The following is a 13351-nucleotide window of genomic DNA, read 5'->3' as shown; positions in this document are numbered from 1 at the left end:
GATTTCAGCTGAAAAAAGGTGTTAAATGATAATGGCGTGCAGCTAAAATCTCTGATACAAGCAGAACTGTAACGTGTTCACAGCCTGTTAACATCTAAATCAGTGGTTCTTAACCTGGGTTCGATCAAACCCTAGGGATTCGGTGAGTCGGCCTCAGGGGTTCGACGGAACCGCCACCGCGGAGGTCAAGACACACCCGATTCATCGTGTAAATAAAAACTACTCCCTATCGGCTTTATGGATACGGAAACAGCAGAAGTCAGACTGATTTGCAGGTGTGTAATTTGTTGTGAGTTCATGCATTGGGTTGGTTTTGTTCTTTGAACAAGGTGATGTTCATGTATGGTTCATTTTGTGCACCAGTAAAAAAAAAAACTTTGTCTTGAATTTGAAAAAAAAACTTTTTTTTTTCACAAAAGAAGGGTTCGGTGAATGCACATATGAAACTGGTGGGGTTTGGTATCTCCAAGAAGAACCACTGATCTAAATGTTCTCCAATAAGCACACAAAGTTGGCTAAATCTTGGTCCTAAATGTTAGCGCCTATAATAACAATATCGCCAATACTTGGTTTATACTCAGGTCACAAAATGTGAATCGTGTATTGTTGGCAATTTGTATATGTTTTTAGTGGTTTATAAGGGCGGAAAAGACTCAATAGACACAATGATGTCATAGCTTCCATTACCTCATTATAAGCTTGACTTAAAAAAAAAATGTGTTCTTGTCTCTCAGAGGCATTGGGAATTAAATGCAAAATTCCAAAAAGTGAGTTTCCCGTAAAGGATGTATAAAAGTTGTATCCAGACACACCTAACTCAACAACGGCACCACAATGCTTTTATCTTATCAACTTGTCTTTGTCCGTTTACTTTTCCTTGATACTATTGCTAGACATGACTCCTGCTAGCCTAGTGGTCGGCAACCCAAAATGTTGAAAGAGCCATATTGGACCAAAAAAATAAGTCTGTTTGGAGCCGCAAAAGATGTAAATCCTTATATACTGTGTGTGTTAAAATGAAGGCAACACATGATATAAATGTCTATATTAGCTATAATAACCTACTATCAAAACGACTATGTGTCGCAGGCTGATGCAAATCTTCGTTGACAGAATTGTTGAAATGTAATATTAATTCTACAAATTTTTACAACATTGGAAACCATTACTAAAACTGAGGCTTTTCAGAGGGTGTGATAACTCATGGAAATGACTAGAATGGCCAAAGGTACAGATGTGTGTGTCCAAGTTAAAGGAAACGAAAACTACAAAAAAAATGAGCTCAAATATACCTAAAAAAATGAGGCATGATGATGCAATATGTACATACAGCTAGCATAAATAGCATGTTAGCATTGATTAGCTTGAGTCATGGAGTTACCAAATTTGTCGAATTAGCACTCCACACAAGTCAGTAACATCAACAACGCTCACCTTTGTGGAGTCCCACGCAGCATAAGACGTTGGATCAGTTCTGGGCAATTATTTTGACTCGGGGGCCACATTTAGAGAAAATAATGTGTCTGGGGGCTGGCATATAAAATTTTAAGAACACTAATACAAAACCTCACAATAATGTCCGATTGAATGCTTAAAACGTTATGACAGATTGCTTAAAAATACATAATGGAATTTTTACATTTTTCTATGAAGGATAAAACACTGAATATTGACAAAATATAAATGCCACACCCCCTTTCAATCGACATATTTTACAATCAAGAGAAACACAACAAAAACGCAACAATCAGTGAAATATGAACGCGAAGGGTACAAAATAAACCCACCTACAATCTGATATATCTGATACATCACAATGCTTTAGAACTTTGTTGTGAAAATCGCCTTCCACGTCTGTGGAAACGCTCCCCACCCACACTGCTTGGTGCCTCATCTGAGCTGCTGTGACTTACATTACCATAGTAACTAATTAGATGACCATAGTAAGTAGTATATCATCCCAAAGCGCAGATTCCAACCATTGAAATACTTTGTATACGAACCCCGTTTCCATATGAGTTGGGAAATTGTGTTAGATGTAAATATAAACGGAATACAATGATTTGAAAATCCTTTTCAACCCATATTCAGTTGAATATGCTACAAAGACAACATATTTGATGATTTTTTTTTGCAAATAATCATTAACTTTAGAATTTGATGCCAGCAACACGGGACAAAGAAGTTGGGAAAGGTGGCAATAAATACTGATAAAGTTGAGAAATGTTCATCAAACACTTATTTGGAACATCCCACAGGTGTGCCGGCTAATTGGGAACAAGTGGGTGCCATGATTGGGGATAAAAGCAGCTTCCATGAAATGCTGAGTAATTCACAAACAAGGATGGGGCGAATGTCACCAATTAGTAAGCAAATTGTCGAACAGTTTTAGAACATTTCTCAACGAGCTATTGCAAGGAATTTAGGGATTTTACCATCTTAGTCTGTAAAATCATCAAAAGGTTCAGAGAATCTGGAGAAATCATTGCACGTAAGCGATGATATTACTGACCTTTGATCCTTCAGGTGGTACTGCATCAAAAACAGACATCAGTGTGTAAAGGATATCACCACATGGGCTCAGGAACACTTCATAAAACCACTGTCAGTAACTACAATTGGTTGCTACATCTGTAAGTGCAAGTTAAAACTCGGCTATGCAAAGAAAAACCCATTTATTAACAACACCAAGGAACGGCGCTGCCTTCGCTGGGCCCGAGGTCATCTAAGATGGACTGATGCAAAATGGAAACGTGTTCTGTGGTCTGACGAGTCCACATTTCTAATTATATTTGGAAACTGTGGACGTGGTGTCTTCCGGAACAAAGAGGAAAATAACCATCCGGATTGTTATAGGGGCAAAGTTCAAAAGCCAGCATCTGTGATGGTATGGGACTGTATTAGTGCCCAAGGCATGGGTAACTTACACATCTGTGAAGGCACCATTAATGCTGAATGGTCCATACAGGTTTTGGAGCAACATATGTTGTCCTTTAAGCAACGTTATCATGGAGGCCCCTGCTTATTTCAGCCAAACAATGCCAAGCCACGTGTTACAATAGCATGGTTTTGTAGTAAAAGAGTGCGGGGACTTTCCTGGCCCGCCTGCAGTCCAGACCTGTCTCCCATCGAAAATGTGTGGCCCATTATGAAGCGTAAAATACGACAGCGGAGACCCCGGTTGTTAAAAGAAAAGGTGATGTAACACAGTGGTGAACATGCCCTTTCCCAACTACTTTGGCACATGTTGCAGCCATGAAATAATAATTATTATTTGCAAAAAAAAATACAATTAATGAGTTTGAACATCAAATATCTTGTCTTTGTAGTGCATTCAACTGAATATGGGTTGAAAAGGATTTGCAAATCATTGTATTCCGTTTATATTTACATCGAACACAATTTCCCAACTCATATGGAAACGGGGTTCAAGACTTACCGTCATTAGAAAACATCACTGCACATCTTAATGGCAGCAACACTTTCCATCTTAAAGATCTCAAAAAATTATTTGGGAATGTCCGGCGGTCCAGATTGAAAAGATCAACAGGCCGCATGTGGCCCCCGGGCCTTAACAGGTCTGCGTTGGATGGACAAATACTGACAAAGAAGGAGTGGCATAGACTAGGCTGACCATATTGTGAAATCCCAAAAAGAGGACACATATATGCGTGCCAATGATACTTCAACTTGCTTTATAAAATATATATTTATTTAAATAAAGAAAATTTTCTCCTCTGTTGACAGCAGTGTTGGCGCTAGGAATCTTTTAAAATGGGGTCCCATAGTAAATGTTTGTGGTCCCACTTTTTTGTAAGCATTTTGAAAACAAATGATAAACGTATGCATTGTCCTGTTATATCTCACATTATATATTGTGTTTTGGAAAAAAGTTGTCATAAACGTTATTTAATTCATTGAAATAAATAATAAAAAAGTAAGACAAATTTGTATACATATGTAAATGTATTCAGTTATAAACATTCATTCACTTTCTTATTTCCTTCATGGATCTAAACTTTACCACTGCTGGTAGTTTTTTCTTTGTTTTATTTAATAAGTCTAGGTGTATTTATTTCAGTATAAAAGTGTAAAAAGTGTTTGGCTTTGGTCATGAAATGATGTTAATGGTGTGCTAGGGCGTACATACATTTTATATTTAACACTTAAATCTCTGGAGTCTACATCAACTTCAGGTCTATTCCTCATTTCAAGATGTTTTAGTTTTTTTTATGTTGCTTCTTGTTTGTTTGTTTTCCTCTTTTTTTTGTCAAACAAAACTGTTTTTAATGACAAAAAAACACAAAATATGTTGAATCTTCCACCAAAAATATTTTTCAAAGTGGAATATTTGATGTGACGTAATCGGAAGTTTGGATAGGTCAGTAATTCATAATAAGATTGATTTTGATTCAATATTATGTTTTGAGCAATGACAGTTTGAAAGAAACCTTTGTTTTACTAGTCAACATTGCAAATTTTCTTAAGTATATTTCACCTTTAAGCTTTTTTTTTCACTTTTGTTATGTTTTGTTTATTGTGATAGTATTTTTAGAATTTGTTGTGGGCCTTTAACACATTAGCTGTGGGCTGCAAATGGCCTCCGGGGCACACTTTTGACACCCCTGCTATGGATAATAAAAAATTAAATTTGATAAATCTATCGATAAAAAGCAGAGCCAGGCGACGCATGCGCGTTTAGCATAACGCACAGTCACTGTCTCTGCTTCAGAGTGATGACGTCACTGTCAGCGATGCTAACTTGTCAGCTACTTCTCCAAGAGACTCCTTTTGAACACTCCTTGCACATTAACACTTCAAAAGGCAAACAATTGCCCCATTTTTTGACCTGCAAAGTATGTTTTTGGAGTGGAGGAGTCTACACAGGTGCTGGTTAGCTTGAAGCTAACAGCTAGCCTGTCTACATTCGAACAATGTGGATCCAGTGGGAGATAAAAGTGAAGTTTCCATGGACTCAAAGACTAATATAACTCATTTACTGGAGTTAGAAATGTTGACTTTACACTCACCTTAATGTTTACCATTAAGTCTTTATTTTGACAGCCCTTCGTGGTAAACTTGTCCGAGTGCAAACTGAGGCAGTAGTTGTCAGTGATAAAACTTTTGACAAATTAAAATAAAAACACAAAAAACGGGGACGGAAAACAAAACAAAAAACTGGCAGAGAGCGGTAATAGATACAATAAAAAAAAAAAAGTAAACCGGGTGTTTTGTCTTCTCTCTCCACTCCCTCGCTCTTTCGCTCTCTCTGTCTCTGCCCCTCCCTCACAATGCTGCTGAGTGAGCACACCTTCACAATTTGTTTTGTTTTAAACCCGTTCTTAACCCTGAACGTACATTAAAAATACACGCAACCCTAACTCAAAATGCTGGACATTTGAGGCATTTGAGAAACTCCGCCCGGACACCCCAGACAGTCCCACAAAACAGGACTTGTCCGGTAAAAAGAGGACGTATGGTCAGTCTAGCTCAGTGGTTCGCAACCTTTTTTCAGTGATGTACCCCCTGTGAACATTTTTTTAATTCAAGTATCCCCTAAACAGAGCAAAGCATTTTTGGTTGAAAAAAAGAGATAAAGAAGTAAAATACAGCAGTTTCTGACTTTCTTAAATTGTATAACAGTGCAAAATATTGCTCATTGTCCTGGTCTTTCTTGAACTATTTGGAAAAAAAGATGTAAAAATAACTAAAAACTTGTTGAAAAATAAACAAGGTATTCAATTATAAATAAAGATTTCTACACATAGAAGTAATCATCAACTTGAAGTGCCCTCTTTGGGGATTGTAATAGAGATCCATATAGATTCATGAACTTAATTCTAAACATTTCTTCACAAAAAAAGAAATCTTTAACATCAACAATTATGGAACATGTCCACAAAAAATCTAGCTGTCAACACTGAATATTGTTGCATTTCTTTTCACAGTTTTGTTGAAGTGTTACTGAATAAATATATTTATAAAGGATTTTTGAATTGTTGCTATTTTTAGAATATTTTTTAAAAATCTCATGTACCCCCAGGGGTAGGCGTACCCCCATTTGAGAACCACTAGCTTACCTTTGTGGATTCCCATGCAGCCTAAGACATTGGATGGACAAATAGTGACAAAGAAGGAGTGGCATAGAACACGTCTTTCTGTAGCAGCGTCAAGGGGCGGTATAGCTCGGTTGGTAGAGTGACCGTGCCAGCAACTTGAGGGTTCCAGGTTTGATCCCCGCTTCCACCATCCTAGTCTCTGCCGTTGTGTCCTTGGGCTAGACACGTTACCCACCTGCTCCCAGTGCCACACACACTGGTTTAAATGTAACTTAGATATTGAGTTTCACAATGTAATATGCTTTGAGTCACTAGAGAAAAGCGCTACATAAATATAATTCCCAAACTCACACAGGAAAAGATGTACATGCAAAAAAAACTATGGTGCGTTTAAAGGACTTCCGAAATTAGGCCAAAATGGCGCGGGCCAAATACTCTCGTCACTGAACCATGTTTAATGTAAAATGTGGGATTTCTAATAATTAGGAAGGTTTGTTTCATGTTTGTCCTCCTGCAGAAAACCATATTAAAACAAAACATATATATTTTTCCTCATCTTTTTCCGTTTTCATACATTTTTGAAAATGCTCCAAGGAGCCACTAGGGCGGCGCTAAAGAGAAAGCCACTTGTTGCCGACCCCCATGCTAGCCAAAAGCTTTACTGTATTTGCAGTAGACTCATGTCGTGAGGCACATTTCCTGTCCTTCACTTTTAATGTTAAGGCTCTGGAAAATCATGAGTGAATGTACTGGTAAATACAAACCCTGTTTCCATATGAGTTGGGAAATTGTGTTAGATGTAAATATAAATGGAATACAATGATTTGCAAATCATTTTCAACCCATATTCAATTGAATGCACTACAAAGACCAGTTATTTGATGTTCAAGATCTTAAACTTTTTTTTTTGCAAATAATAATTAACTTAGAATTTCATGGCTGCAACACATGCCAAAGTAGTTGGGAAAGGGCATGTTCATCACTGTGTTACATCACCTTTTCTTTTAACAACACTCAATAAACATTTGGGAACTGAGGAAACTAATTGTTGAAGCTTTGAAAGTGGAATTCTTTCCCATTCTTATTTTATGTAGAGCTTCAGTCGTTCAACAGCACGGGGTCTCCGCTGTCGTATTTTACGCTTAATAATGATAGAAGGTCACGGTCATTCAATGTTGGTTTCCGGCCATGCCGCTTACGTGGAGTGATTTCTCCAGATTATCTGAACCTTTTGATGATATTATGGACTGTAGATTTTGAAATCCCTACATTTCTTGCAATTGCACTTTGAGAAACGTTGTTCTTAAACTGTTTGACTATTTGCTTACACAGTTGTGGACAAAGGGGTGTACCTCGCCCCATCCTTTCTTGTGAAAGACTGAGCATTTTTTGGGAAGCTGTTTTTATACCCAATCATGGCACCCACCTGTTCCCAATTAGCCTGCACTCCTTTGGAATGTTCCAAATAAGTGTTTGATGAGCAATCCTCATCTCTATCAGTATTTATTGCCACCATTCTCAACTTCTTTGTCACGTGTTGCTGGCATCAAATTCGAAAGTTAAAGGGAACATTACCACGGTAACCAACGGTTTCCACAGCAAGATATAGCGACATTAGCTCGGATTCAGACTCGGATTTCAGCGGCTTAAGCGATTACGCATGTATTGAAACAGATGGTCGGAGAATGGAGGCAGATAGCGAAAATGAAATTGAAGAAGAAATTGAGGATATTGAGCGACTAGCTATTGACGCTATTCGGCCATTAAATGGGTGTAGCTAACGAGATGTGGCCCATAGCATGGCTGCCTTATTAGCATCGCCGGTAAAATGTGCGGACCAAACGATCAGGACTTTCGCATCTTGTGACATTCGAGCAACTTAAATCCGTCGATTGTTAAGTGTTTGTTTCGCATTAAATGTGGGTATCTAGTTTCAAATTTACATACAGCTAGCGTAAATAGCATGTTAGCATCGATTAGCGTAGCATGCTAGCATGCTAGCATCGATTAGCTGGCAGTCATGCAGCGACCAAATATGTCTGATAGCATATAAGTCAACAACATCAACAAAACTCACCTTTGTGATTTCGTTGACTTAGACGTTGCAAATGCATCTGCAGGTTATCCATACATCTCTGTGCCATGTCTGTCTTAGCATCGCCGGTAAAATGTGCAGACACTCTGGCAAATTCAATGGGGGTCTGGCAGCAGATTTCTTGCCAGTGGTGCAACTTGAATCCCTCCCTGTTAGTGTTGTTACACCCTCCGACAACACACCGACGAGGCATGATGTCTCTAAGGTTCCAAAAAATAGTCGAAAAAACGAAAAATAACAGAGCTGAGACCCGGTGTTCGTAATGTGAAAATGAAAATGGCGGGTTTGTTACCTCGGTGACGTCACTTTCTGATGTCATCGCTAAAAGACCAATAAACAGAAAGGCGTTTAATTTGCCCAAATTTACCCATTTAGAGTTCGGAAATCGGTTAAAAAAATACATGGTCTTTTTTCTGCAACATCAAGGTATATATTGACGCTTGCATAGGTTTGGTGATAATGTTCCCCTTTAATGATTATTTGCAAAAAAAAAAAAAAAAAACATTTATCAGTTTGAACATCAAATATGTTGTCTTTGTAGCATATTCAACTGCAAATCATTGTATTTCGTTTATATTTACATCTAACACAATTTCCCAACTCATATGGAAACGGGGTTTGTTGATTATTTACATTTCGATAAATGTGTCTGTCATCATGTGTACAGTGCATGCTATCTGTCTTTTACACTCCTGCAGGACATAAGGCCTTGGATTGGCCAGAGGTGTTTCCACGAGACAAAGTGTTTCAACTTGGCAGTCGAGCTACTTTTTGTTGTGTTCTTCCAACGGGTGAATCTCTGGAGAAACTGTATCTAAGTGGAAACAGCAGCGCTAATCCGAATATTAGCCAGATCGGCAGCCACGCATACGCCCTGACCGTCGACCTGAACAGAGCATCGTCGGCCAGTTGCACCGATATAAAATGTGAAACAAAGACGTCTGATAATGGAGCCTGTGCTTACATTGGATGTGAGTACAACTTATTCGTCTTATTTGTCAAGATGGCGATTGTTGTTTGCTGTTATATAACAAAATACTTTTTTTTTTTTTTTTTCCAATCCTTCTAGACCCACCTGCTGACCGGGATCTTTCCTGCGAAACTCGGGACTTACAAATGGTTGAATGTCAGTGGACGGTAGGACGGAATACACACCTGGCTATTGCAAGTCCGACGACCTATCAACTGCTTGGAAGGTATCGTGAAACGTCTGTTAAGTATTAAACTCTTTGACTGTTTTTTTTTATATTGACCACGTTGGGGTTCCGGTCAGAGAACACACGGTCATCTTTTGGACTCTTATATATACCTTGATGTTGCAGAAAAAAGACCATATGTTTTTTTAACCGATTTCCAAACTCTAAAAGGGTGAATTTGCAGTTTAAACGCCTTTCAGTTGTTCGCTGTCGGAGCAATGACCTTTCACCCGTCACGTTACAACGGGAAGCAATCCGCCATTTTCTCAAACACATTACACACACAAGTGAAATCAGCTCTGTTATTTTCCATTTTTTCGACTGTTTTCCGTACATTGGAGACATCATGCCTCGTCGGTGTGTTGTCGGAGGGTGTAACAACATGATCAGGGACGGATTCAAGGTGACTTACGTGGAGTGTGCATTGGTATGATTTAGCGCTTTCATGGCGATTTTACTGACTGATTTAAGTTAGAACTTTACTTTATATTAGAAATGGCAACAGTGGAGGATGAATGTCCCATAACAAGAATGTAGAGAAAAAGAAGAAGCTTATCGACTACGGTGTGGGTACGAATTACAAAGGTAAAGGCGCGCAATATTTCAGGATTTATGCAGATCCCAAATACAGATCAGCAGGTACCAGAAGGTAAGAAAAGTTGCTTTTACATTATATTGCGAAACAAAACGCCAGATAATGTCTTACCTTATACACACACTATAATAATACTTGTATGTTTAATGCACTGACAATCCATCAAGCGATGTGGCTTCATGACTTACCAAAGTCGTACTAAAACATTTTGATAGATTTTTGAGCGCCGTTTGTAATGTTCAATATTTTCAATGGAACATATAAAATGTTTACCTGAGTCATTTTGCCATCATACTGCGGTATACACGTATCTCTTATGTTTGATGGCCATCTACTTGTCACACTATCATTACACCATGTACCAAATAAAATTGCTTCGAGGTGGGTAAGCAAAACCAGAATTATTCCGTACATTATTCCGTACATTAGGGTTATAAGGTGCACTGTCGAGTTTTGAGGGGAAAAGAAGAATTTTAAGTGCACCTTATAGTCCTGAAAATACGGTATTTCTTGTTGAATCACTGTAATGTGGTTAGTGTCAACATGCTATTAGCATAAATGCTACGTGGCTGTATTTCATGTACAGCGGTACATTAACCCTTGTGTGGTGTTCGGGTCTGTGGGACCCGTTTTAATTTTTTATTAAAATGAAAAATAATAAAATTAATTATTTTTTCAAACTGAGACTCACTGAATTTGTCTCATTTTCTGTGAAGAACATAAATCAGAATACATATTTAATGCCCACACACCATACACCCCCTCCCCTACACATTTCTATTACATATAAAATGTCCGGGTTCTAATACAAGTGTGGAAATTGATGTTCACACACGCACGCATGCACGCACGCACGCACTCACTCACACACGCACGCAAGCACGCACACACACACACACACACACACGCACACACACACACACACACACACACACACACACACACACACACACACACACACACACACACACACACACACGCAGCAGGCCTAGACAGGAGGAGGTTAGAGTGTAGGTACACAGAACATTAGAGGGTCAAATGTGCGAGAAAATGAGAGCAGAGAGTTTTGACAAACAATGTTGCAACCTCGTGTGGTAACCGCAGGTGCAGAAACACAATAGAAGAATCCCTGTGGGATGCAGAAACTGGCAGATAAATTTTCGTGCAACGTTCATATTGTTGTTACTCAGCCAGCGTTTGTGGCTCTGATGAACCCGTTGCATTTTGTGGCTTTTAATGCCTCACAATCAAACACTTTTATGTTAAAGGGGAACATTATAACAATTTCAGAAGGGTTAAAACCAATAAAAATCAGTTACCAGTGGCTTATTTTATTTTTCAAAGTTTTTTTCAAAATTTTACCCGTCCCGGAATATCCCTAAAAAAAGCTTTAAAGTGCTTGATTTTCGCTATTTGCGAAGCCACTGTCAATTTTCCTGTAACGTCACATACCGATGCCAATACAAACAGATGGTGGATAGCACAGCAAGATATAGCGACATGAGCTCCGATTCAGACTCGGATTTCAGCGGCTTAAGCGATTCAACAGGTTATGTATGTATTGAAACGGATGGTTGGAGTATGGAGGCAGAAAGTGAAAACGAAATTGAAGAAGAAACTGAAGCTATTGAGCGAATAGCTATTGACGCTATTCGACCATGCATGTCTGCCTTAGCATCGCCGGCAAAATGTGCGGAACAAACGATCAGGACTTTTCCATTGACACTGGAGCAACTTAAATCTGTCGATTGGTAAGTGTTTGTTTCGCATTAAATGTGGGTGGAAGGAAACGCTGGATGTAAATATAGTTTCAAATGTACATACAGCTAGCCTAAATAGCATGTTAGCATCGATTAGCTGGCAGTCATGCCGCGACCAAATATGTCTGATTAGCACATAAGTCAACAACATCAACAAAACTCACCTCTGTGATTTCGTTGACTTTATCGTTGGGAATGCATCTGCTTTGAGTGTCGCAGAATATCCAGATATTCTTCCCATCTCTGTGCCATCTCTGTCGTAGCATCGCTGGTAAAAAACTAAACAAGGGACTTTCGCATCTCTTGACACTGGACCAACATAAATCCATCGATTGGTAAGTGTTTGTTTGGCATTAAATGTGGGTGGAGAGAAAGGCTGGATGAAAATATAGCTACAAATGAGGCTTAATGCTGCAATATGTACATACAGCTAGCTTAATAGCATTTTAGCATCGATTAGCATGCCGTGCTAATCGATGCACATTCTACGTAAATCAACTTGAATCCGTCCCTGATCGTGTTGTTACACCCTCCGACAACACCCCGACGAGGCATGATGTCTCCGAGGTACCGGAAAACAGTCGAAAAAACGGAAAATAACAGAGTTGATTTGACTTGCTGCGTGTAATATGGTGGAGAAAATGGGAGAAAATGGTGTTGACTACCTAGGTGACGTCACGTTCTGACGTCGTCGCTTCGAGAGCGATGAATTGAAAGGCGTTTAGTTCGCCAAAATTCACCCATTTAGACTTCGGAAATCGGTTAAAAAAACATATGGTCTTTTTTCTGCAACATCAAGGTATATATTGACGCTTACATAGGTCTGGTGATAATGTTCCCCTTTAAAATACTGAACGGATGTTTACCTTATCCCAATAAACATATGTTCAATATGTTAACATACAAATGCTTCATTGTGAGGTATTAAAAGCCACAAAATGGCTGAGTAACAACAATATAAACATTACACAAGGGTTACTTACTGCACTTTTTTGGTAACATTTTTTGTATAATCACAGTCTTTATGTGAGACAAGGATGCAGTGATTTCACACAGCGCATCATGACATTGGCTACTTCCTTTAAGAAAAAAGACCATCACTATTCATGGAAGACTTTGTGAAAGACAATGGTCACTACTTCGGCACAATTAATGATCCAGAACCTTATCTTTTTGAACCCAAAAGTATGGAGGATGAACAACAGGGTACACATTTTAGAAGCTGGGTGGTAAGCAGATCCAGCTCCAGTAAATCACAAAGCACAACAAGAAAGTAGAGAAAAAACAAGGAGCTTAGTGACTATAGCTACAATGGCGGACTCGCGCGAAGCTTTTTTGGTAGATTTACCATATATGGAGATATCCGCTAATGTCGCTCCAGGGAACATTTTCACAAATTCCAAACGACTCGTGATGTTTTTTGTGAATTGTGTATATGTCAGACTAAAAGGTGGATTGTCCTGCTGCTTGTCTTCCAGTGTGTGTGCAGAAGGCTTCAAGGGGAGATGCTCTCACAAAATGCAAGTGGAGGCTGGAAAGCATCTTTGGACTCTGACAGCACAAAATCAGCTTGGCACAATCACACTCACAGAGGAAGCTGACCTGACGAAAAGAGGTATTCATTGATTTAAAAATTATCATGTGAA

General features: G+C 38.9%; 1 protein-coding gene across 2 annotated transcripts in view; it reads left to right on the top strand.

The window, feature by feature from the left end:
- The window catches only part of LOC133536330 (oncostatin-M-specific receptor subunit beta-like), a 106119-nt gene that overhangs the window by 32408 nt on the left and 60360 nt on the right, over nucleotides 1-13351 (top strand). For both annotated transcript variants that reach the window (XM_061876770.1, XM_061876769.1), the window contains exons 4-6: nucleotides 8853-9125; nucleotides 9224-9350; nucleotides 13184-13320. In XM_061876770.1, coding sequence (XP_061732754.1) covers nucleotides 8853-9125; nucleotides 9224-9350; nucleotides 13184-13320 — 537 coding nt within the window. The remainder of the gene's footprint in view (nucleotides 1-8852; nucleotides 9126-9223; nucleotides 9351-13183; nucleotides 13321-13351) is intronic.

This window comes from Nerophis ophidion, linkage group LG17 (genome assembly GCF_033978795.1).
Source record: "Nerophis ophidion isolate RoL-2023_Sa linkage group LG17, RoL_Noph_v1.0, whole genome shotgun sequence".
Lineage (NCBI taxonomy): Eukaryota > Metazoa > Chordata > Actinopteri > Syngnathiformes > Syngnathidae > Nerophis > Nerophis ophidion.
Note: the sequence above shows the minus strand (reverse complement) of the source record. Positions and strands in the feature narration are given on the sequence as shown.